Consider the following 26272-nt stretch of genomic DNA (forward strand, 5'->3'; position numbering starts at 1 on the left):
TGTTGTTCTTAGAGGAGTAAGTTCCTTAATTCATTCAAAGATTAAATATCTACAGTATACCATACACTGCTCATGCTGAGGACAGAGCAGTGAACAGGACAGACGAGGACCCGGCTTTGTTACACGAACAGTACTAGGCACACATAACACCGGAACAGTGCATTACAGTGCATTTTAATTTCAAAAGTAATGCACGTTTTCATCAGTTTGAATACATTACCTACGTTAGACTCTCCTTAATCCAAAGTTACATTTTAAAACTATCCTTTTAAATTAACACCATTCTTCCAAAAATTCTATTAAACAGGATTTAGAACCAGATTTGCAGTTTAAACACTCTTACAGTCTTAGAATGATTTTCTGAATGTAGCACTAGACCATGTATCTTTGTAGTAGTTATATTTTCATCGTATGATAAGTCTTGCTTGTCCATTTAGGAACAGTTTGCTCCCACTGCCCCAAATTGCTTATTACATAGGTTTTTCGGTGTTGTTTTCCTGGTAAGCACTAAGTAATTAGTTATTAAATGATGTCTGTAATAACATGGAGGGTAAAATAATTCTACATTAAAGAAAGTCACACTGCCATTATTATCTCATCCCTAAACCACCAATCACTTGCCAAATTTAAAAGGCCTTTTTTAGCTTAAAAGTGTTTTTTCCTGATGATAAAGGCCCACCTCTAAAAATCATCAGGCTACAACCCATTAACATGAATATTCTACAAATCTCCTAAGGTAATTCCACGTTGTAATGAGAAGGGCAGGGCTCTAGGAGTATTTTCATCCCCTCGCCTTGCATACAGGCTTCCTACCTGCTCTCCGGAGTGAAAGGTAAGCAGTGTCAGGTTCCACTAAGCTCCACCCCTCCCTAAGCCCCCTCAGTCGGCTGCCTAATCTTGCAGGCAGGGACCCATATGGCATCACGAAACGGGCTCCTTACATACATGCAGTTGCACAGCTACTTACATACCCACGCACACGCGTGCCTGCCCAACGTATGGGTGTGTTTTGTATGCCTGTGGTGTGAGCCCTCTGTCTCCCTCTCCTTTCACTTGACCCCTGGGGAATCCCGGCAGTACCTGGGAACTCAGGGAATAGCGAGGTGAGGCAAATGGCCCTTTTCCCTTCCCTAGGGGCTGCCACTGCTGGGTCCCAGGAATCTGCAGTGCCTCGTCTCACAAGCAGCTAATAAAGGGAAACTGAGAAGATGAGCCAGAGGAGACTACGTGAACGAGGAAGGGGCCGTTGTACAAGACATGATGCTTCGGGAACTCCCGAGCTATGATTTCTGTTTTTACATACAAAGCCCTAGGAAGCTGGAGCGGGAAGCAAAAAAACTCAGAATCTAAAATCCTCTGGGATGATGTTTCTCATTGCGCCTAGAAACTCGCGCTGGGCGTGTATCCTGCACGGGGTTAAGGAATCCAAAGAGGCGCCGGCTGAAAGTCGGTGCGCGGAATCGGCACTTGGCGCTTTACGGGGTTGCGCTCCGAAGACGCGTCCGCGCACCATTTTCCCAGGCGTTGCGCGGGTTTCCTAAAACACCCAGCTGCTGCCTCAGAAGGGAGTTTCTAGAAGCTCCTTCTCTACTGCCTCCCCTCCCCCCCTTTTGGTTTTTACCCCTGTGAGGAGCTTCGCCTGCTCCACTGCGTCCGCCCTCCGAGGGGTACAGGTGCCGCTGTCCCAGCCGCCGCCGCCCGGTCCGCCTCTCCTCCGGGCGGGCCTGGGGGCTCGGCCCCGCGCAGCTGCATAGCGAACGGTGTCTCGCCTGGCCGCGACCCGCCGCCCGGGACTCCCCGCCCTCCCGCGCGACCCCGCGCCCGGGCGGGCGGTGCTTGCGGCGGGCAGGGGGCGGGGAGGGGAGCGGGGGTTCGTCCGGGGGTAGCCACCTCCTCCGCAGCCAGCCGGCGCCTCGAAACCCGGACCTGCCTCCGCCTCTTCCTCCGGCGGCTCCATCCTGCCTCCCGCGCCTCGTCCTCCCGCCGCCCCCGCCGCCGCGCCCCCGGTGGCTGCCTCGGCGGACCCGGGAGGGGGCCCGTCCGCCGCCCGCTCGGCTCGGCCCGGCCCGGGAGGCGTGCATGCCCCGGCTGCCCGCGGCGCTCACCAGCAGCATGCTCTATTTCCAGATGGTGATCATGGCAGGGACGGTGATGCTGGCGTACTACTTCGAATACACGGACACGTTCACTGTGAACGTGCAGGGCTTCTTCTGCCACGACAGCGCCTACCGCAAGCCCTACCCGGGCCCGGAGGACAGCAGCGCCGTGCCCCCCGTGCTCCTCTACTCGCTGGCCGCCGGGGTCCCCGTGCTCGTGGTAAGCCCGGGGGTGCCCGCCCTCGCCCCGACTGCCCTTTTCCGCCCCTCGCCTTCAGGGTTGAGGCCCCGCTGAGGTCGGGGCGCGGCAGCCTTTGCCTTCTAAGTTCCTCCAAGTTGGCGGCAGACCCTTCCCCAGAGGACATTCTTCTAGGGCGCGTCGGTATGGGTCCGAAGGAAGCCCCCAGCTCTCCCCACCTGCCGCTCCCGCACCCCCGCTACCCCCCGCGGTGGCTGCAACTTAGCGTGACACGGAGGGGGATGGGAGGGAAGGGGGCTGTAGACGGTAATGGGTGGGAGTCGGGGCTGGGGAGGAGGTGAGTTATCCGGTTGAATCTTGACTTCATCTACTTGTGGTCTTGCTCCGCTGGCTGCCACCTCTCACATTGCGACTAGAAGACGAGCAGCAGCGGGGCCAGCGGGAGGGAGACGGCGATCAACTGCTGGGGTGTGGAAGGGACTTCTGCTTCCAGAATCGGGGCGCAAATTCCCTTTTTACCGCCTCCTTCCCTTTCGAAAGGAAGTGCCAATTAGACTAAGCTGACCAGGGAACAGATATCTAAAAAAGAACATGAGACCTCTCCTAAATGAAGAGGCTCCAGTAGCAGTGCTTGCTGAAAAGCAGGAGCTGTGCCTAAATTACAGGATTTATTTAAACGCTCTTCCATTCCCTGGGCGGCTTAAGTCCTTTTCTCATAGAGCTTTTCTGAGAATGCCTTTTGGATTGTGTGCGTGTCTATACGGGCACATGCACGCATATATATACACAGATATACATATGTAATTATTAGAATGATAATCGTATAATAATTTACGTATGTGAATGTGGTGCAAAGTTATAGGTAGGAGAATTGGTGGTGTTTTTTCAGAAAATAATTATTATGGTTCCTTTAATACTGTCAGAGTATTGGAGGTTCCCTTCTTGTGGTACAGCTCATCTTGTCTCTCTCTCTCTCTCTCTTTCTCTCTCTCTCAACAGATAACTAATAAGAAATTAAAAATGAAGAGGGAAAGGAAAGGGACTTTTTTTCCCCAGTGGTTGAATGTGTAAATTGCAATAATGAATGTTAAGAATATCTGTTTTATCTGTTAGGTTTGGATATTCATGTTTTCTTTGATTTTAGAGGAAATGAGTTAATAATTTACAAAATAATGAAAAGTTCCTAACACACATAATGGAATTCCACAAACCAAGGAACTTCTTGATAACTTCAAAGTAACTTTATCACAGGTACTGTGATAGTTGACGTCAAATACGGCTCCAAGAATACTGTTTTGAAAAGTGTTAGACCTTGCACCAGAAAATGTTTTGTTTTGTTTTTTTTCAGTTGTAATTTGCTAAAATATATCAGACACCCCAAATCCAGCTTCATGTTTGTGTTCTCTGTCCTCTATTTGGAAAGCTGTAAGAGAAAAAAATAAATTGGTCATTCTTGGGCCCTTTTGCTTTCTGCAGATGTTGAGTTTCCAGACACATGTTTTCTAGGAGACTGAGTAGCTCAGGGATTTTTCAAGGATTTTTTTTTTTTTTTCTTTTAAGAAAAAAGCCTGTCACTTTCAGGACACTGGTTTGGGTACAGCCATAATCAGTAATGTCTGTAACTCATCCCTTGGTGATTACGATTCTGTGGCTTATTTAAATGAGATAGCACTTTTCAGATCCTAACCATCCATCCATGGTGGCAGGTGCCATTTAGAGACATAACATATTTTCCCAAAGAATTTGATTATTCTCCACTTAGGGGGAACCACAGAGGGGAAAGGGAATTAATTAGTCATTATTGAGCACCTGCTTTGTGCTGGGCACTGAATAGTCATGGCCACGTATACTTCTCAGAGCATCCCTTCCAGGAGATAGTCTCTCCAGTTAACATTTGAGGACCCTGAGGATCAGATAATAAACTAGAAGCACCTGAAAACAAAGATGGTGGGTGTGGTGTTTGATGCCTGTGAGACTGATGCCAAATGCCATACTGCTTGTCCTACTTCCAAAAAACATGTTCTCTGAAAGAAGATGAGAAAGGCTGCTTGGGTGGGAATCTAGAATATTCTTGAGAGATTTTAAAAGGGAGGATCCAACGTGATTTCCATGTTTCGATTTTCAGTTCATTAGTTACAAGAGAGAGAATTTGGGAGTCAGTATGAAGAGAAGGAAATGTTGGATATTCAGGCTAGCTGTGCTGCTGGCCTTTGTTTCTGCTTCTGCTCTTCCCAGTATTACACTCTCATAATGTGAAAGTTTGGGAACAGTAATGGCAGCCCTGCTTTTCCATTCTTCTCAAGAACACTGGCTTAGCACAGTCACTTTGCATGAAAACAATATTATTAATAGTAATGTTAGTAGTACCCATCATTTGTTGGGTTATATACCCTATACCTATCTAATACTTGCATTATCTATGAAAGCAGTTATTATTACTGTCACCTACCCTTTGGCAAAACTGAGGTTTAGGAAGGTTAAGTAACTTGCCCGAGGACCAAGGCTAAAAACATTACACCCAGAATTTTAACCCTACTGTGTCACGCTCCCAAACCTGCGCCTTTTTATTACAATATGCAAATTCAGCTTACTCATAAATCATTCTTCTAAATAAATGCCTCAAATGGTCTCTTTCCCCATCTTTTACATTTCTTGGACTGTAGTGATACAGATTCTTCATTATATATATTTTTAATCTTCAAAACTCATTCTAATCCTTAAAGTTAATTTTGAAAAGTAGCTCTCCTCACTGCCACAATCTGTGGTTTTGTTTCAAATTTGCCAAACTTATTTATCTAAAAATTAAAAGGAAAATATTCTTTAAATTTTATCACTTTTATATAGTGTTGACTTGGGGCACATGTTTGGAGTCTGACAAGTTTGGATTCAGATTCAAAGTGCATCCTGCTGTTATGGTAAGAGTTGGGGATTCTGCTTGCTGTGTAACCTTGAACAACTAATTTATAGCTCCTTGATCCTTAATTTTCTAAGTCACAGGATTTTGAATATTAAATGAGATATAATATATAAATATCATCCTTTGCCCATAGTTGATACTCCATAAGAGATCACTATTTCATTAACACTATTAGTAAAATAGTAATTCAGTAAATGCTTATTGAATTCCTGTGTTGCAAGCAGCATATCAGCCAGAGTGGGGGTTATAAAGGTAATTTCAGAAGTAAACCATGGTCACTAATCCTTAAGAGTTTACAGTAATTTGGGAAATTAGGTAATCATGCCAAAAGTCATAATGTAAATCACCATAATAAAAGTTTATGTACATACATATCTACATATATGTATATATACCGCAAAGACCTCTGGTGGTTCAAAGAGGACAAGATCATTTTTATTTGGAGAGGAGAAGAAAGACTTCATGAAGAAAAGGGTGGCTTTTGAGATGTGACTTGAAGGAGAGGCTGAAATGGAGTTTGAGTCAGGACATCACAGAAAGCAGCAGTGTGAACCTGAGTGACTGCTTGGTAGCAGAAAATGCAGTCTGTACTCTTGAAACAGTGGTTGGTCTGTCTTGTTTCTAAGAGTGGTGTGTGGGGAATGCAGGGGTATATGGCAGAAGAGGAAGACTAGGGTCTCATTGCTGAGTCCTGGAATGTCAGGCTGAGTTTTTCTCCATTTATTGGGAATTGAGTAGGGACTTGTCTGATAGGTGGTGTTTTAGGACATTTTGGGGACAGTAGTGTAGGGCTCTTCTATTAAAATATCTGTGTAAGATAATTTTACACTCTAAATCCCTGAGTCTATTTTGTGTTGTGAAATATTACTATTTTAATTGTGTTTTCAGAAAACACCTGTAATTTGGGCTCATTTACAAAGATGACATGGTTTATAAACTCTTTGAAAACAGGTACTGTTCAGTTTGATCTATATGCACTCACCCAAGCACCACCTACAGAATTTACAGATATAAATTTAATTAGTGATCTTTGTTTTTCATTGATTAAAAGACCTGGTGATGACAATGGTTTCTGCCCCCCAAATTTGGATACAGTGGCCACTAGCCCCTATTGTACCTTAGATCTCTGAGCAACACAGATGATTTGAAGGAGACAAAGCTAGACCATCCCTCTTCATAGAGTCAGAATCAAGACAGAGAAGACCAGCACTGAGGGTTAGGGAGCATCTCTGATTGTTTATGCCTGCATCCCCAGGAAGCTCCCTCTGGGTTCCAAGACTGAGGCATGGAGCTACTGCCGCTATACCAAGGATGTTGCATCTTATATCCAGAGGTCCATCTTGTTAAATCAAAGCCTAAAGCTCTCCCATAGACCTCTCCTTCCTTGAACCTTGCCTTGGGTGCCCACTACTATCTCCACCCATCTCCACTCCTGGAATCCTATGAGTATAAAATGAGTTGACATTTAAGTACCAGAGTAGTGCCCAGCTGAATATGTGTTAGCTACTGTTAGTCCTCCCAAGGTTGGGATAATTCATCAAGACAACCTATTTGGGCTTCCCCGGTGGTGCAGTGGTTAAGAATCTGCCCGCCAATGCAGGGGACATGGGTTCGAGCCCTGGTCTGGGAAGATCCCACATGCCGCAGAGCAGCTAAGCCCGTGAGCCACAATTACTGAGCCTGTGCGTCTGGAGCCTGTGCGTCTGGAGCCTGTGCGTCTGGAGCCTGTGCTCCGCAACGAGAGAGGCCGCGATAGTGAGAGGCCCGCGCACTGCGATGAAGAGTGGCCCCCCACTCGCCGCAACTAGAGAAAGCCCTCGCACAGAAACGAAGACCCAACACAGCCAAAAATAAATAAATAAATAAATGAAATAATAATAAAAAAAAGACAACCTATTTAAGGCACCTAGCAAAATACCTTTGTTAGTGGGTTCCAGGGCTGATAAAATATTTGAGGTGAACAGAAGCCACCTAGTTCAATTCATCACCCACAAAAATTGGGGCGTCTGAGTAGCAAGAACACTAAAACTCAATTAGAACTCTGTTCTTCCAGTCAAGTCAGTGATTTCTGCCTTTGACGACTCCTCCATTTCTTCAGCGGGCTAACACTAGCTAATATTTCCTATGTACCAGACACTGTGTAATGTACATTTAATGTGTTACTTCATTTAATGCTCACCATGATAGTACTGTCTTTAAACGTAGGCACTATCATTAAGCCCACTTTATAAATGAGAAATAGGATGTTTAGTGAGATTAGATGTCAGACTTGTATTAATTTTTTTCAGTCCATTAGTATAATTAATCTTCACAATAAACTTATGAAGGAGATTTGGATGTAAAAAGGTGAGATGACCAGTCCAGAGTCCCACAATGACAATGCTAGAATCGTCAGAGCCTGTGCATTTAGTTCTTTTGTTATGTACCTTTATCCTTACACAATAAACAAATCTTTAAAGATATTTAGTCATAGGGATTCAATACTAGAAGGATCAAATTTTTCTCAAAACTTTTATCTTCAATTTCATTTTTTTCTGGTTTGATGGGAAACTTTGTGTTCTAGTGTAGACAGTGGTTTCGATGTGTAGTGTAGGAAATTGTTTTGTTTCCTATTAAGCTTAAAATGTTATGGAGAGGTTGGTGGCAGCGGGAGGGATTCAGAGATATTTCTGTTCTGATCTGCAGCCGCGTTTCTTATCTCTGTGGCACACATTGGCACAGGGCTTCAGGCACCTGCTTTTCTGTGGAACCACCCTCTGGTTCTAGATCTGCAAACTGCAGTGCACGGAGAGCTGAGGGGACCTCTGTTTCTAAGACATGTTTCTTAAAATGGGACCTAGCACTAGATTTGGGGGGGGGGAGCAGTGAACACACTGAAATTATATTATAAAATACCGTATGTACATATGTATGTATGTGTGTGTGTATGTACGCATTTTTCTAGTGAGAGCCTCCATGGCTGTATCGGATTGTCAGAAATGCCCAAGATTCCTAAAAGTTAAGAACTACTCTTTGAGGATTTATGGATCTGTTTAAACTCCTCCTTAGGTCTCTTAGGCCCTTGCTTTACTTAGATATTCTCATTCATATTCATTCATTCATGTTCACCCTCCCTCCTTCCCTTCTCCTCCCTGCATTCCTTTGATGGTCTCTCTTTTTTCATTTATCCCCTCCCCTTTGCAAACTGATTAGGAGATTGTGATGGGGGTAAGGGGAAGCAAAGGCCCAGGAACCTGAAAACCAGCTTGTGTTTCCTTTCCCTTCTTTTTCCCTGCCTCTCCCCCTCCCTTCTGCCTCTTCTCCTCCCACGCCCCTTCTTCCTTTTCCTCTCCCCTTCTCCCCCTCCATCCCCTGTCACTCATCATCCCTGTTGCTTCTCTGCACCAGTTACCTTATCTGAAAAATGTTGACTTATTCCTTCCTGCCTTTCCTACCTTTTGGAACTGTCTTGAGAATCAAACGGATGTAAATGCACCTTGGAGACAATAAGTCACTTCATGCATATGTGGAAAACATAATGTGAGCAGATTACATGGGTGTAGCTGCTTGGTCATTGGAGATGGTTAGACTGCTTATAGCATGGCTTTGTCAGCTGAATACACTTACTCTGCGGAGTAGAAAAACGGAAAAGGGTTTTATACTTCTTTTTTTATTTTCTTGTAGAAAGAAGAGCAAAAATAAAAAGACAACAGTGTGAAATGGCCTAACTAATTATTACAGACTATATTACTCCAATACTCAATGCCGTTTTTCAAAATGTTTCAATAAGCTCTTACTGTCAAGATTATTATAAAGAATCATCCCATTCATTTGTGTAATTTGAAAGAAATAATGTTTCCAGGGAGCAATGTTGATACCATCTGTTAAGTGTGCATTGTATCATATTCATTTTTAAATTTGTACGGTACCCAAAAGTCATTATTTGTAAAAGTTTGGAATGATGATAATGGATCTACTCTGTGCTAGGCACAGTGCTATTACTTGACTTGTATAATGAGGGAGGCATAGTCACTGCCCTTCAGGAGTTCAAACACTATGCATGAAATTATATCTCCAAGCCTCAGCTTTCTTGTCTGTAAATTGAGATGATACTTAACATTATCTTTTAAGAATTAAACATAAGCATGCATTAAGTGATAGCTGCTCTTTTAACATAAATGCCAGTAACATTTATTGGTGCTACGCAGCAAAAGGACATCAGGTGTCCTTAATCATTTCTGTTGAATGGATGTGGTAAACCATTTACTCTTCATATTAACTATTCCAGGTACTACGTGTGGTAACTAACACATCTAGGGAGCTTACGCAATTCCTCCACTGGGTAAATGCCACATCTAGGATCTGAATCTATTACTTCAAATCCAATGCTCCCTTGGCTACCTGCCATTGCCCACTAATTTGATTCATAGCCTGAATGGTGGCATTCCTAGAAGGCAGAGGAGAGTTAAAGCATATTGATTATGTATCATTGTGCTCTTTACAGCGTCCTTATGCTTGTAAATGTATAGGCTCAATTACAACCAGACATGAAAAGGGGAATTTAAAATCTGTGTTCAATATGTATATGTATAGCTGATTAACTTTGCTGCACACCTGAAACTAACACAACATTGTAAATTAACTATACTCCAATAAAAATTTAAAAAATAAAATAAAATCTGTGTTCAAAGACAAAACTTCATTGGTTCCTAAAACCAGTGGAATAGCCAATAGAACTTGCTTCTCCCAGCTCAACATTCCCATCCATACAGTTCGAGGAGGCAAGTTCTGATGTCAGAGATCTTAACCTAGGAAGAGGAAGAGCTTTTAAACAGACTTTGGAAAATCATAAGACTATCGTTTTGATGGGAGATATTGTAAAATATGTGAAATGGAGTTCTATATTCAGTACTATTTAAACTATTTCTGAGAATGCCAGTTTTCACTCAGCAGGCTGCTTACTTTTTTAGTCTTATTATGACAGATGTAGTTTGAGAACCACTGTCAGTAAAATCACCATTTTTTTTTGTAAAAACAGAATCCTAGAGATTCTTTTTCCAGTTCAGGTGCATTTAAAACTTTACAGACAGTCTTGGTGGACGTTTCTCTCTGAGAGAACATGTGTGAGTGGAAGCGTGTGTGTGTGTGTGGTGTGTGTGTGTGTGTGTGTGTGTGTGTTTGGTATTTAATACATTTGTAATTTTTTGTATGAACTCACTTTTATTTCCCTTGCTTCTAACCTTTATAGTGCTCTCCCACCCTTCCCCTCAGGAAAAATAATATTTCTGAAACATTCTGCTATATCCTTTCAGACCTAGCACCAACTCCTCTAAGTAGATCCTTCTTCCCATATGAGGTAGCTGCATTCTCCTCTATGATTCCTTTGTGGCTTCAGCACATTATGGCATTAAAATAATCTTATATTGTGCTTTATGTTGTATTTAATTTTATTCACGTTTCTATCACTAGACTTGAGCATCTCAAAATCAGGGTTTTGTAATCTGACTCATTATGCCCAACTCTTTGGTTATTTTTGGTGGATAAATTATCCAGGGACTAATCGAAGTTTGTGATGATGAGGTTATAATGACCAAATTCTGCTGAGCACACAGTTACTTAATAACCATTCATTAAAATAGGCAAAATATTCCATACAGCCTATTCTGTAAGTTTAATGAACTGGCAGCTCTCTGTCCTTTGATGCGTTTTAAGTGTATAAACCCTGTATAAAAGGTTCAGCATAGCCAAGGTGTGATTCTGTGTCCTCAGACTGACATGCTTCAAGCAGAAACCTTCCTATCCATTGAGAACAAGTCACTGGGATATGGGTTACAGGCCTCCCTGGAGTCTTATACCCTGATCATTCAAGGGTAGGAAGTATCTCCAAACTATTTGAGTCAATCCAGTTCAATAGCTTGAATTTCACCAATTAAGAGTCCATTTTAGCACTGATCATGCTAACTAAAAGTCACTACTTTCATCAGTAAAAAATCATTTTATACCTACAATGCTAATTTAGTTGTTAATTAACATATGATAGCAAAAAGACTTACAGCAGCCTCTTTGGAGTGTGACCTTTCTGATAAAATGCTTGTGACTATCGGACTTCCTCTCTCCCTCCCTTCCCCATTCCTTCTTTCCCTGAGCAACTATTTGTTGAGTACCTTCCATGTGTAGCATACCTTGAAAATAAGGCTTACAGAAGTTACCTGACTTGCTCCAAATCCCAAAACCAGAATTAGAGCCGATCTTCCCCTTTTCCAAATCTTTCAAAGCAGGGTCAGGAAGTAAAACACTCATGAAATCATGGGGCGGTTAAATACAAATGTAGTCCTGACATATCTGCATATTACCAAAATAACTTACGGCATTTCTTCTATAAGGATTTGTGTTGATATAACCAGCCCTGCTATGTTGCGGAAATTGTGTATTGTGTTTCTAGCATAATGATCCCTTTTTTGAAAGGGTGCTCTCAGTAGTGCCAGCAGAAACTGTACTTTTCTATCGAGATTTTTTAATCGAGATTTCAGATTTAGCTTTTTCTCACACTGGGGTGCACAGAAGCACTCTTGACACTGAGAAGCATCTTGTATTTCCAGAGATCTCATCAAAGCAGAATGCCATGTTCTCCCAAACAGAAAAATTGAGCAGTCTTGGATAAAGGCAGTGCACCTGGGGCCTCATCTTGTAATTTAAAATGAGCTCCTGACATTTCCAGTCAAAAAACAAAACACTATCTTTGGGTTGGTGGCAATGACCTCTTCCTTCACACGTGCCTTTCCAGTGTGGGGTTTACTCAGTTACTAAAATGAATGAAGAGACTTAGTCAAAACTACGTGACAACCCTTTTGGTCTTTCACAAAGAGACCTTTGTTTCTTCTTCTTGCTGGCTCCATCACATGGTTCCTTGGGGGGTCTCCTTTTCCTTTTTCCTGGGGCTCAGTCTAGAATACAGATAGAGGAATCCAGTAGACACTTTATTCAAGCCACACTGTCAGGCTTTTTCTGCCACTCCATTTTTGGAAAAGATTTGTGAATCCACTGTGAGAGAGATTATGCTTCTTTGTAGCTGGGACTTTTTAGTCATGAAAGAGGCCTTAGAGATCATTTAGTTTCATCTCTTAATTTCCAAATGAATGGCCAGAGAGATTAAATGACTTGCCCAAGGCCATGCAGCTAATGAGAAATTACACCAATTGCTGACATGTATGGGCACTTGGTATACATCAGTCCTTGTACTTTACACTTATTAACTAATTTAATCCTCACAGCATTAGAGGTAGGCACTATTGTTATCTCAATTTACAGATGAGAACACTGAGGCACAGAAAGATTAAGCAACTAGCCCATGACCCCACAGCAAGGAAGTGACGTGCCTGGGCAGAATGTCTCCATATGAGCTTTTAATAACACAGAGATGGTTCTTTTCTCCAGTACCAATTTTTTTGTCATCTCCTGGAGAGGTTAAGGCCGCCTGCAGCAAATCGTTCTACATAGCAATATTAGTTGGGAGATAGAGATGAAGAGTATGTGATTATTATGATAGCTTTTTCCTTACGACACTGTAGTGCTGATTGAAAACATTTTCCTGAATATTGTATTTACAATTAGCAGTTAATCTGTGATAGTGAAGACATAGTAACAGATAAGGAAAAAGAGCATTTAATTCCCTAATCACTTGGTTCTATGATGCCTTCTTTTATGTTGCTGACATCAAATCTTTTCAGACAAAAAGTAAAACTACATTTGAAACTTGCCACAAGTGGATATCACAAAAACCTAACCATTTTTAATACGCAGACCTTTAGGTTCTTTTTTTTTAATTTAAAACTGAGGGAATATAATTAGGGAGTTGATTACACAAGTGATGGGAAAGTTGAGAAGCTGAACAGGAAATGGTGAGGCCACCCAGAGTTTATGCAATTGCAGAAAGCCACTACTACAACTGCCAGGGCTGGAGAGACAAAGGAAGGAGATGGGGTTAGCAGAGCTTGGGGCAGAAGTTGGAACCTAAAATGATGTGTTTCACAGGAGCTAAAAGTATGGAGGAGAGCTCTTGGTAGAGGTGTTGCCTGAGGAGGGAGGAAGGAAGTGGTGAAGAAATACCGATTTTGCCTTCCTCTGCCTTTCAATCTCCCGTCCATACCTCCCAGACTTTAAGTTCTTTTAATGTGATTTTTACGTAACACAGTAAAATGATCACACTACATATAATTGATATATAGCCTATCTACTGCATTCAAGACATAGTTACTACATTTGGCATACTAGTTTGGCATAAGTTTGGCAACTAGTTAGCGGCATGGAAAAACTATTGGTATAAATATATGTCAGAGAAAAGGATAGGCAATTATATATTTATATGTTTTGAAGTCTTCTCTTTTTTTTGAAGGAACTTAGAGACATTGTCAAAACTTGGTTCAATCCTGTGGTGCCATTTCCTGCGAAACAGCAGTGACCTGAGAAAGTGCAGCTCTCTGCTCTCTGTAATTCTCTCTGCTGTTTGTTTCCATCTATTAAATGATCTCTATTCTTTAATCTGGGCAACTTCAATCATACCTCTTTCATAATTCTTTCCTTGATGTGTCTAGTCAATATTAATCTATCTTTCCTATAAACTCCTTTTTTTTTTTTTTAATATAAGTCTTTCCCCTTATATACTTTCCATAAAACAGGAGTTGTCGCAGGTGTGAGATGGGGAGCTGGAGAGAAAGCAAGACAAAAGAAAAGGATCAGGGCTTCCCTGGTGGCGCAGTGGTTGAGAGTTCGCCTGCCGATGCAGGGGACACGGGTTCGTGCCCCGGTCCGGGAAGATCCCATATGCCGCGGAGCGGCTGGGCCCGTGAGCCATGGCCGCTGAGCCTGCGCGTCCGGAGCCTGTGCTCCGCAACGGGAGAGGCCACAACAGTGAGAGGCCCGCGTACCGCAAAAAAAAAAAAAAAAAATCAGTAGCAATAATGTACTCTTTTATGGAAATAGTGAATGCAGAGAATTGGTAATAAATTTTGTATTCGCAGGTTTCGTGATAATCTGAAATTAAAATAAATAAATAAAAGGAGCAGTGACTCACTGGACTCACAGGCAGGTGACCTGAGCTGTCCTCCTTGCTCTGCTGCTTTCAACCTTTGAGACCTTGAGAAAGTCAAGTAGCTTTCCCGCCGCTGTATCATTAGATAATTGGTTTGAAAGTGTTTGAACCTCACCCAGGGCAGAAAACTGGCTCATGGCCCCCGGAGCAGCTCTTTCTGTGCATGAAACAAGTCTGACTATTAGGACGCTCTATATTACAGTGAAAGTCTGTCTCCCTGTCTTCTGCTCAGTGGTCTCTCTCACCTTTTGAAGCCATCTGGAACCACCTAGATGGTTTCTCTCTGAATCTTCGTTTCTTGAGACTTAAAGTCTTCATCTTGACATAGCATGGATTTGAGTCCATTTTACCCTTTTGGCCACTCACATCTGACTTTACTTCGGATGTCCTATGTTTTTAAGGTGTGGCACCAGCACTAAATGATGTGTCTCAGGTGTACTTTCACCCCTCGCAAATAGAGCAGGACTTTTGCATACAAAATTTTTTCTTAATACATTAGCCTTGGGATCAATATCCAGTCACCTTGTGGTTAGTTATCTCATCTGTAAAGGGAGTAGCTTAAACTTTTCGTCAAGTAGGCAGAAGCCCTGTATGATGATGTACACTGTTCTGCTCCCATGGCCACAACAGACATTGCTAAGAGACTGTGGCATTTTCTCACCAGCTGAGACTGATCTGGGCTTTCAGTCCTTAAGACAGAACTCCAGGTAACCTCTTGTAACTGTATTTGCCCTCTTGGAATCAAATGACTATTAAAATGCTTCAATTGTATGTAGCATGTACAATGTAGTATACTGCATGGCTATGCATTATCGTTAATTACATTTAAATACTATGGCCGTCAAAAGATTATAAATGCTTATAGAACAGCAAATATGTCTCGTATGTCTTTGACTCTTGCTCTTCACATAATGCCTAATAGAGTGCCTTTCAAATAGTAGATATAAGTAATTATTTGTGTATTTTAGAAGAGAATTAGAGAAGCATAAATTAAAATTATTTATAATTTTACCCGTTCACAGATACTTAAGTCATAAAGTCCAAATTATTTTTCCAAAACCCATCTTTAATATTTTACTTTATTTGCCAGTGATCCCTGATTTCAAATATTTTCCCCATGTACACTCACTTCATTTTTTTCATTTACTTAAAGTTATGTAGAATGTAGTTCAAAATAAATCTTATTTACTTGATATGAAGAATATTTCAAACACCTCTCATTTTGTTTTAAAAATCTTTAACATCATCAAGTTTTGCTTCTGTAACCACTATTTCATTCCCCATGTCTTTAATTGTCCGTTGCACATACTTTTGTAACTTAAATTGTCACTACTTAAGCTTTTATGTAGCACATGCTCTTTCTTCATCAACTGTGACATTTTCTTTATTTCAATACTTTATTTTATTTTTCTCAAAACAAATTGGTTGATTTAAAGAGCATATCATCTTCCATTCTGTTTTGTAAATTAAACCACCAGTACATTTTACGTGTGAAATTTGCATGTATGGTAAATTGGAAAACTTTTTTGGTGTTCTGAAGGAGAATTCAGATGGCTGGCAGGGTTTCTAAATGAGATGAGTCATGATTTTATTGTCACTCAGGGTCTCTGAATCATACTGTATACATTTTCATTAGTAACCATAGATTAACGGTTGAAACATTTGACTCAATACATGGAACTATTTTTGAGGAGAGTTTCTTTCCTTGGAGAGTGATAAAAATTAGTGGTGCTTTAGAGAATGACATTAATGAGTAAAGAAAGATTCAGTGCTGCTGGGGCAGGCAAATCACTTACAACTTCAATTAACTTCAGGAGGAACCAGGAAAATGAAATTAGGATTTTACTGTTTATGGATACTTTTCATTGAAATTCAGGATTTCCCAATTAGAGTAAAATATCAAACAAGTGCAAATTAGTTCCTCTCTGAATCAAATGGGTGCACATGAAATGGTCTCCTAACAATCACATTAAAGTACAATGACCTGGTATTCAGTAATTCATTTCTTCATGTATTCTTGAGAAAACATTTACCAGTCCTCCCCGGACAAGGCTTTGTGTGCGGAAGCGATTCTACACATTCAAATGGAAGAAAGGATTCCTGTCCTCAAGGAACTCAGTCCCATGTGTGTGAAGAGTTAAAATATAATAATCGTGATAACTGACAGTGAGTGGGCTGGGGTGAGGGAAAGCGAAGAAGGGAATGAAAGAGAGTTCTGAGAGCAGGTGATGTTAGCTAGTCAGGGACGTGACGCAAGGGTGTTCCAAGCAAAGAACAAACACAAAGTCATTTAGGCTGGAGAAACCTTCTTGTTTGAAGAAACTCCAAGAATGTCTGGAATGGAAAGGTGTCTAACACAGAGGCAATTAGGTTCAGAACATAAGGATGTTTAGTAAAAAGTACATTACAGTAATACTCAGAGTTTGAAGTCCAGATTCCCTTATCTGCTTGAAGAGGTAAACCTGTGATACACAGTCTAACCTCTTAGGCTCACTTGATCTGTCTGCAAAATGGGACATCTAAATCTACCTGTCTTACAAAGTAAGTTTATTTCTGTGACTGATTTTTATTTAGTAAACTAAAGGAGAAACATTAGAGTACTTTTCAGAGTTTTACGGCAATATTCATCACGTGGGTCTTGGCTGGCAAGTGTGTTCCAGAGTACTTATATTTTCCTTGTTTTAAATAAACATACCATTGTGAAATAAACTGTTAGATAGCTACTGAGAAGTTAACCCCCCTGACACATATATTACATGATTTTAAATCAGTATTTGCAACATGGACAATGCTAAAATATCCATATTTGTATAATTATGAAAGCTTATGTTAGTATGCACATTTAAAATTTAAATTGGTTAGTATATTTTTGTTACTATTGCTGTGTTTTGCTTCTATAATTAGGTCATTTTGACTTGCATTTTATAAATTACCTAACAGGTGTGCTCACCTGTGTAGTAAATGTCTTCAGTCTTCTCATTTTAAATTGGATTCTAAAGTGAAAAATATGCATCTACATGTTGCTCTAGAAATGTGAGGACACGAGCGTGCGATTCTTTTAGAAAGCATGGGTTAAAATTTATGTGTAATGGAACTGTATCATTCTTGGTAGGTGAAACTCAGACTTTCCAGTTTATGGCATTAAGGATTGAATGTGCTTGGTTTTCTTGCAAGATGCTCTATCCTTCTAAATTTAGTCATCTAATTAAGATTTCCATTCATGGGGAATGACTTTAAAGAGCACATAAGACAGGCTTTTACACAAACAAGCTTTGATTGGATTAATTGGATTTGCATAAATTTTATGAGGTGAGTGTGCTAGTGTCTCAGCTTCATCTGCTTGGAAGGGAGAACTTAAAGGGATTTGTAAAGAGGAAACACATTAAAGGTTGCAAAGGAAGCACGCAAAAGCAGTCAGGTTAATGGCATGGCGAGAACAAAGCAGCGCTTTGGCAATATATAAGCTGGCCAAGTCTGGAAAAGCTGGGCATAGGACAAAAGAGATGGGAGGTTCAGAAAGACCACAAGATTTTGGTGTGTGTGTGTGTGTGTGTGTGTGTGTGTGTGTTTGTTTTTGTTTCTGTTTCCCCCAAAGAAAAGGGATCTAAAGCAGCCCTGATGCCTGATATGGGTTTGACTACAGAGGCTGGGGGAGCTGGTGGTACATTTAGGACTGAGATAGCCAAGGCAAGGATGGCAGCTTGGATTGTAGGCAGACAGGCTTCTTGCAGGCAGTTCTAACAGAGGGTCGCTTGGTCATTAGAGACCCGTGCTGATCCAGGCTTACCGAAAAGATGGCATTCTGGAACTGGGACGCTGAGAAGTAGGACAGAGCAGGACAGCACCAGGGAAGCAAAGAGGTGGTGAAGTGGAGCAAGGCACATGTGAGTGAGACAAGGCAGGCTGGTCAGAATAGGCAAGTCCAGAGGAGACAAAGGACAGAACAGGCTGCTGAGACAAGGTCTCAGGCACACAGCCCAGGGCACCGGGGCTTGGCAGCCCAAATTAGGATCTCCAGCAGTGGAGACCAGGAACCCTTCCCAGCAGGCAGCGATCAGAGGCTCAGAAGTTGATTCTGAGCCGAGGCTCAACAACAGATGTGAGGTAATAGAATTCAGAAAGCCTTGATATGGAACCAAACTTCAGACCTTCCAGCCGCTAGTGCACAAGTGATCTGCAGAACATTGATTCTGGCATTCATGTATTAAATAGTAACAATGAGACATCAACAATAGCAACCTCATCACCCCTTACATTTGCATAAAACGCTATCCTTCACAGAATGGTTCACAACAATCATGTGACATGGATAGTCTAATCACTTAGAGGTGATAAAACCCAGGCTCAGAAAATTAATATTTTCTCACAGTCATGCAGTCAAAACAGTGGCAGAGTTTAGATTAGAACCTGTCCCTGGTGTGTTTAAACCTTTGTTTTTTGGTTTTTTTGAACATCTTTATTGGGGTATAATTGCTTTACAATTGTGTGTTAGTTTCTGCTTTATAACAAAGTGAATCAGTCATACATATACATATGTTCCCATATCTCTTCCCTGTTGCATCTCCCTCCCTCCCTCCCACCCTCCCTATCCCACCCCTCCAGGCGGTCGCAAAGCACAGAGCTGATGCTTTGCAGAAAGTAAAGAAAAGGGCAGCTGGTATGAGGATAAATGAGAAGGGCTTTCCTGACCTCGGGAAGTTCACAGTCTAGTCAAGGATCCAGGCTCATGCAGAAATAACTTTAACGTTTCAAAAACTCATCCCTTTACTAGAAGAGCAACTGGGGCTTGGGAAGCATTCAGCCACTGTGTGATGTCTGAATGAATATCGAGTGAACTGTGGTAGCCCAGTGAAGAGAATAATCAGTTTGAACTCAGGCTATAAAGAAGGCTTCTCTGAGAACATGGCATTTTAGCTACTAAGGACAGGATGCTTCCGTTAGGGACATGCTTGTTTGGATTTGGATGGAAGGGAAAGAGAACTAGTATTTATTGAGGTAGATTTAGATTAGACATACCTGGGCTTGGATCCCGGATCTACTACTAAATCAGTGTAATATGGGGCCGGTAACCTGACCTCATTGACTCTCAGTTTTCTTATAGCACATGCTCATTGTACAGAAGCTAGTGCCTTGGAACATGTTAATTTGGTGGTGGGGGGTGTAAGTTAATTTTCACAAAGGTTCTATCATTTTGTATTATCACCCTTTTGCAAAAGAAGAAACTGAGACTCAAAAAATGTTAAGTAACTTGCATGAACTTAAGCAGTTTGAAACCAGAAGATCTTCCTGGCTCCAAAACCCATTCTTTTTTTTTTTTTTTTTTTTTTTTTTTGCGGTACGTGGGCCTCTCCCGTTGTGGAGCACAGGCTCTGGACGCCTCGCAGGCTCTGCGGCCATGGCTCACGGGCCCAGCCGCTCCGCGGCATGTGGGATCTTCCCAGACCGGGGCACGAACCCGTGTCCCCCGCATCGGCAGGCGGACTCTCAACCACTGCGCCACCAGGGAAGCCCTCAAAACCTATTCTTTTTCCAGCACCCTCCAGTGACATGCAAGGGATGTATTGAGGGGCTCCAGGGGGAGCTTTGAAAAGAGGGAGTGAGCTTCTTTCATTTAGTCCATTTGATTGTATTAGGGAGTTTGTAGAAGGAGAGAGTTAGAACCAAGAGAAGAGAGCAGTAATTTATGTGCAATTGAAACAATTCCAAATGCAACGATAACTATCACTGATGGAGAAAAGAGGTTTAGAGGATAGGGTAAAAATTCCATATGAAAATCAGACAGCTGAAATGCCTATTGAAATTGTAGCCCTTATAAAGTAAGATGAGGTGGGTTTAAAGGTGTGAACATATTCAATGAGTGAATCAAGACAATATTGAGTTGAACTAAACAACCAGAAGAACTTATGTCTCATGGGTATTTTGAATTAGGAGAAAACAGCTTAACTGTAAGAATATTAAATAGGATGGAGGTGAAAAAAAGGGGGGTATTAGTCTCTTCCCAGAGTATGATCTGGGATCATCTCTTTGTGTTTAACGGTCTTTTTATATCTCCTTTTGTCAATTCTGCTTTTCCCAAATTATTCTTGATTGATGTAGGATCCCAGATAAGTAGATACGATAAAAATGTAAATGTGAGGGCTTGTGGATTCTCATAGTACCATAAAGAAGGAAGCTGTCTTGCTACTGGATATGTGATATGAATAAAGACTTTTTGGTATGTTGAAGTATTGGCAAAGGCATAAATTCTGAGCCACACAGATTGTCTGTATGTGAATATGTGAATGGATGGGTGATGAAACATTGACACCGGGGCATGGCTATGGTGTCAGGTCCACAAGTGTCTCAGTGAGATCCTACCATTGTTATAGCTAACATCGTTCATTCAGGTAGCAGGTATTCAGTTTGTGATTCAACTGAGCCAAGCTTCTTTTCATTCTTCCTATATCTCTCTTCCTTCCTCCCTCCCTTCCTCCTTTCCTCTCTTTCTTCCTTCCTTTTTACAGCAAACATTCATATTTTGCCTTCTCTGTGCCAGGAACTGGGCAAAGTTCTGATAATAGATAAATAAAGGAGTCAGGAATCATAGTTGAGACTCAACCATTGTAGACCTTAGAGGAATTAAAACTCATTCCTGCTTTTCTCCTTTGGCTTTTGGCAGACAAAAGTTTGGAACTGTCAAAAGATTTTACAACTTTTGTCTAAAGTTACATTCATGATCTATAGCATAGCTATAACACCAGAGGTAGTTTTGCATGAGCATTTTGAGAGAGTTACATTCTTACTATTCCACTGTCTCCTTTTCATCTTTGTTATCTTTGGTTACTGGCTTATTTAATAGGTACTTTGCAAAAGCTCTGTCTACTGTAGTCTAAGTATGTAATATATATGATGTGAATGTTCCATAAGAGCCTCCTCTATGGAAGAGGCCAGTTTCTGACCAGAGTATAAGCCATCGCTCCCTAGCAAATATCCACACGTATTAGCCACTCATAGGGAAACTGGATTAAAAACATACCAGGAAAAATGTATGCTTAAATAATGCCAAGATGAGGAACTAGATAAGGGGAGGAGCTGGTTCACTTAGAAGCGTTTATTGAGTTTGCTGCATTTAAATAGATGGTATCTATAAAAAGGTTACTTAAGAATCCTAGTTGATTGGCAAAAATTCATAGTCAAGAAAAGCCAAGTTAGAAATTCTAGATACATTAGCACATGTCCATAGAAACAATAATAACATTGCTTTCAGGAAGGAAGATAGGAAAAAAAAAACAACAACAAGGTACAAATTTTGTGAGTTGATTCCTCTCTGATCTGTTTGTTGTTTTAGTTAGACCATGTAGGAATAATGGATGGTGAATTGATTGTTGCAGGTTAGACCTCAGATGTGATTGACACGTCAGAGCTGCATCTGATTCAGGAACATGACAAATGTCAGGACAGTTGATTAAAATAACCATCCAATACAGTAGAGTTTCATGTGTATTTATTTAATCCATCCTCAAATGTATGCTCAGTTGTTTGGTAGGGTGTCTATCATAGAGCACTTTATCTTTTGAAGACCAAAACACTGTAATAAAGAGACATGATGAAAAGTTTCCTAAAAGCTCTCCTCATATTTAGTTTTATATTTCTGCCTTAGAGAATCAATCAGATGTGCACACTAAGTAAATGCCTAAAAATCTATTTCCACGATCCAGTGGCAGCTCTTCCCTCTGCTCTGGCTCCTCTGAAAACCCAGGGCCTCCCGAGCCATCTGCAATTATGATGGACCAGGGGATGTAAAAATAGAAAGTAGCCCCGTGATATCGAATAGAAATATAATACAAACCATATTTTACAATTTTCTAGTAGCCACTTTTTTAATTAAAAAAATTAAAAAGAAAACAGGTGAAATTAATTTTAATAATATGTGTATTACTTAACCCTGTATATCTAAAATATTATTTCACCAGGTAATCAATTCACAAATTTATTAATAAGTTATTTTCCATTGCTTTTTGTACTGAGTCTTTGAAATTCAGTGTGTGTTTTACACTTACAGCACATCTCAGTTTGGACCAGCCACCTTATGAGTGCTTAATAGCCAAGTAAGTGCCCAGGGCTATTGACAACTGTATTGGACAGGACATTTTTTTCTTGTTATCTTAAAGAAACTTAGCGGTTTCCTAGCCTATTCTTCCTCTGCTTTTAGGGGATACTTTTGAATTGATATATACCTTTTTTTTTTTTTTTTTTTTTTTTTTTGCGGTACGCGGGCCTCTCACGGTTGTGGTCTCTCCCGTTGCGGAGCACAGGCGCCGGACGCGCAGGCTCAGCGGCCATGGCTCACGGGACCAGCCGCTCCGCGGCATGTGGGATCCTCCTGGACCGGGGCACGAACCTGTGTCCCCTGCATCGGCAGGCGGACTCTCAACCACTGCGCCACCAGGGAAGCCCGATATATACCATTTTGAGTTGTGCTTCAGAAGACACACCTGAGTAGATTTTTAAAGCAGTGTTCTCAAATTAACAAAGACTTGGTTTACTGTAACTGTTTCGAATATGATTTTTAAAACACTTTTTTAAAATAAAATACTGTTTTTCATCAAGGTTAAGAAATAGAAAAAGATGTGAAAATATTAAAACACTTCTGAATCTTAAACTTGGATCTGGACATATTACAGATTTCCCTTCCATGAATCGTGCTGTGGGAGGAAAAAATTCATTGCTGTGTGTGGATTCTCCCCCAGTCACCTCTTCCTTTTGCCGTTCTTTGTATATGTTGAAGTATGTGGAGAAGGGTTATTCAAGGCATCATTAAGACATTCTTGCTTTTTTTTAAATAATAAGATTTTGTCTTATCATCAGCACACATGGTGGCAGCAAGTGCCCTAAAGACTGCAGTTCTGTCATATGTATCTTTTCTTTCTTTGTTTCATTCATTCATTCGTTCATACAACACTTAGTGCCAGACCACTTGCTGGGCATGGAGGTTAAACAATGAAAAGGCTCTCACAATGTAGTGGGAAAATTGTGTAAAAAAAACTACAAATATTAACATATGATGTCCTTCACTACCCTCAAGAGGACATATTACTTAATCTTTGTTGGTGTGATAGAGTTTGGGCCCAGATGTCTTGGAAATGGGAAAGTGTTTCTCTTTTCCTTTACTTTTATTGAAGGTGCTAATTATGTTCATGTTCCTGGGTTCCAGCCAATCCTTTCTCCAAGCAAATACCCCTCTCCAGAGAAGCTTATGTTCATGTTTGTGCTCAATTATTACAGCCATCAAATCAGTCTGCATAGATATCAAAAGAAATGAATACTTTACTATTTGAAATTACACTGGGTTATATTGGTACTTTTACAAGTATTGCCACCAAAATCTCATTGTTGACAACTTTATTCATACTGCAAATACTGGCAAAAAGTATACTGTTGCAGCGTTCAGTTCATCTGTGTGTGTGGATCGGAGCTTCTCACTGGTTCCTGTACATCTCCAAGTACATGAATCACGTGCCGTGATTTTTGTTAATGGAGGGGCACATTGCAGAATCTGTTTTCCTCTAGTGCCAATTTACAAGTGTTCCCACTTGCCAGGATGCTCTTTGCAAAGATGAGATTGGATACAAACACCTAATGCCGTGTATCAGGACAGGTGAGGCAGAGAGCCATTCTGTGACCCAGTGGAAGAGCTGGGGCATGGGAGCAATTGAAGAATGGACACAGAAGGGTAGACTACCCCAAGGGTGCTCTGGGCATCTGGTCTTGCAGCAGAACATGAGCTATGGAAAGAGGACTTACAGAAGATAGGAATTATAGGAAAGTCTGCATCAGGGAGACCTATGGGGAGTAGTGGCGTGTGCTGGTATTGGGCAGAACACATCTCCCAGGAATCTAGGAGCTGGTGGGTGTGGGGAAAACCTGTTGCTAAGTTAGAGAATAGGGCTTTAGTCACCATGTAGGGTTAAGCAGAAGAACTCCACTACTTGGAAGACAGAGGGGGACTGAAAGTCTCATCCATAGCGGCACTGGGGTGCTAAATAGGTGACCAAGGCAGAGACTCAGGAACTGGGCTCATCCAGCAAAAAACAGGCACAAAGTAGAAATTACATTTCAGGAACAAGGCATAAATCTCGTTATCAAATATAGGCAGGAGTGTTCAACCTGAATTAGCAGTAGAGACTTGATATTGAATCACAGAGCCTGTGCTATAGTTGTGTAGTTCTCTCCTGCCTAAACTCTGAGTTTTCAGAGATCAGGGAGAGCTCAGCTTAAACTTTGGGGACAAAGGGGAAAGAAATATACTCAAGTGACCCTGGTTTTGTGAAGAGGGTGGGGGAGGGGAGGTACAGAGCTAAGAATGAACTAGGATGAAACACTGTCATCCATTTCAGAGTCCCACCTTCAACTCCTCACCAAATTGATTTCATTATTTAAATTGAACCCATTGTCAGGTCATTTACGATTAGACTGTTTGGGGAATTGCTCTGTTGATTCAGCTAACAAGGTTTTGTGAAAGGCAAAGGCAATGTGAAAAAGTTTTCTGCTTTCATCACCACCAAACCCTTTCTTGGAGGTCACCACCACCAACCTTCTTGTTTGGACATTAAATTCCTCCACTTCTTTGCAACACTGGACACAGCTGATCAAGGACCCCCCACCCCCACCCCCCTGACATTATCTCCTCCTGGTTTCCTTGACGTGATCATTTTCCATCTCACTGACACTCCTGCTCTGTGTCCTTTGTTGCTCGTCTCTTTGTTTCCCACTCCCCAGTCGTAGGTGATCTCAAAAGGTACCCTTAAGCTTTTCTTTCCTCTGCTCTCCTCTCCTCATGATTTGCATGTGCCCCTTTGCTTCCCCACTGCTCTAAGCCTGGCTCATTACCTGGAAGGATTACTGCAACAGCTAACTTAACCTGGCTTTTCACCCCTCTCTGTAGTCTCTTCTGCTTCCAGATTGATTTTTCCTGAAGCACAGGTCTGATCACACTACTCCCCTGCCCAGAAATGTTATAGCCTCCGACTGTGAACAAAATTAAGTACCAGCTTCTCACTTAGATCTCAAGGCATTTACATCATGGTCCTAAGATAATCTCCCATTAGGCCCCCATATCTAGTCTGCATTCCAGCCAGATTGGCCCACTTACTGTTTCTCAACGGTATCCTATACTTTCCCTCCTCTGAGACTTTATTTATATTCTCCTTTTGCCCTGTAACTGTGGTAACCACATGTCTTGGTTTTTCTGGATCAGTCCCGGTTTATTCCTATTGTCTCGATAATAGTATTACTCAGCTCCCATTTCACACTCAAAAGTGTAGTAATTTGAATGATAGATTATATGGTCACCCTACCTATAAAGCTCTTTTTCCTGTTCCTTCTCTCTGTCTTATGCCTCAGGCTGCACTCTATTTAATTTTGCTTGTGGTAAACATAGCCCTATCCTTTTAAGCCATGTGCCATATTAAAAAAAAACCAAAAAACTAACTTTCATGAGATTTACTTTCTCACTCTCCACCCTACCATCACCAATTTAATGTATTCCCTTCCTATTTTCAGCCCCTACATTTGCCAACATGGTATTGTAGTTGTTTGTTTTTAAATGTAGTTATTTGTATATTTTAAATCCTTCATAGTAACTTACAAGTTCAAGGCCTTATTTTTTGTATTGATTAGATTACTTTTATTTGTAAATAACAGAAAACTCTGACTTAACCATTTAACAATAAGGAAAATTTATTGTATCACATAACAGAGGGTGCCAAGTTAGGATGGCTCAAAAATGACTAATTTAGTATCTGAACAGTGGATTAAAAATCCAGGTTGCCCCTTTTATTAAATGCTTTTTCAACATCCTTGGAAATGATTGTATGTTTTAATATTTCAATTTAGTAAATTGTGTTACTAGACTATTTTCACTGCATTCCTGAATATAATCAATCTGTTTCTCATTGTATATTGTTCATACTGCATGGATGAAATAGTTTTGGTAATGCTTATTTATGAGGCGT

At 41.2% G+C, this 26272-nt stretch overlaps 1 protein-coding gene across 2 annotated transcripts in view; it reads left to right on the forward strand.

The window, feature by feature from the left end:
- Positions 1 to 313: 313 nt before the first annotated feature.
- PLPPR5 (phospholipid phosphatase related 5) overlaps positions 314 to 26272 on the forward strand; it is a 131357-nt gene continuing 105398 nt past the window's right edge. The window contains exon 1 of one of the 2 annotated variants that reach the window (XM_073810569.1): positions 314 to 2316. In XM_073810569.1, the coding sequence (XP_073666670.1) occupies positions 2080 to 2316 (237 nt within the window). In that variant the 5' untranslated portion in view covers positions 314 to 2079. The remainder of the gene's footprint in view (positions 2317 to 26272) is intronic. The other variant, XM_019919187.3, reaches the window with a different exon arrangement.

Source organism: Tursiops truncatus, chromosome 1, assembly GCF_011762595.2.
Source record: "Tursiops truncatus isolate mTurTru1 chromosome 1, mTurTru1.mat.Y, whole genome shotgun sequence".
NCBI lineage: Eukaryota > Metazoa > Chordata > Mammalia > Artiodactyla > Delphinidae > Tursiops > Tursiops truncatus.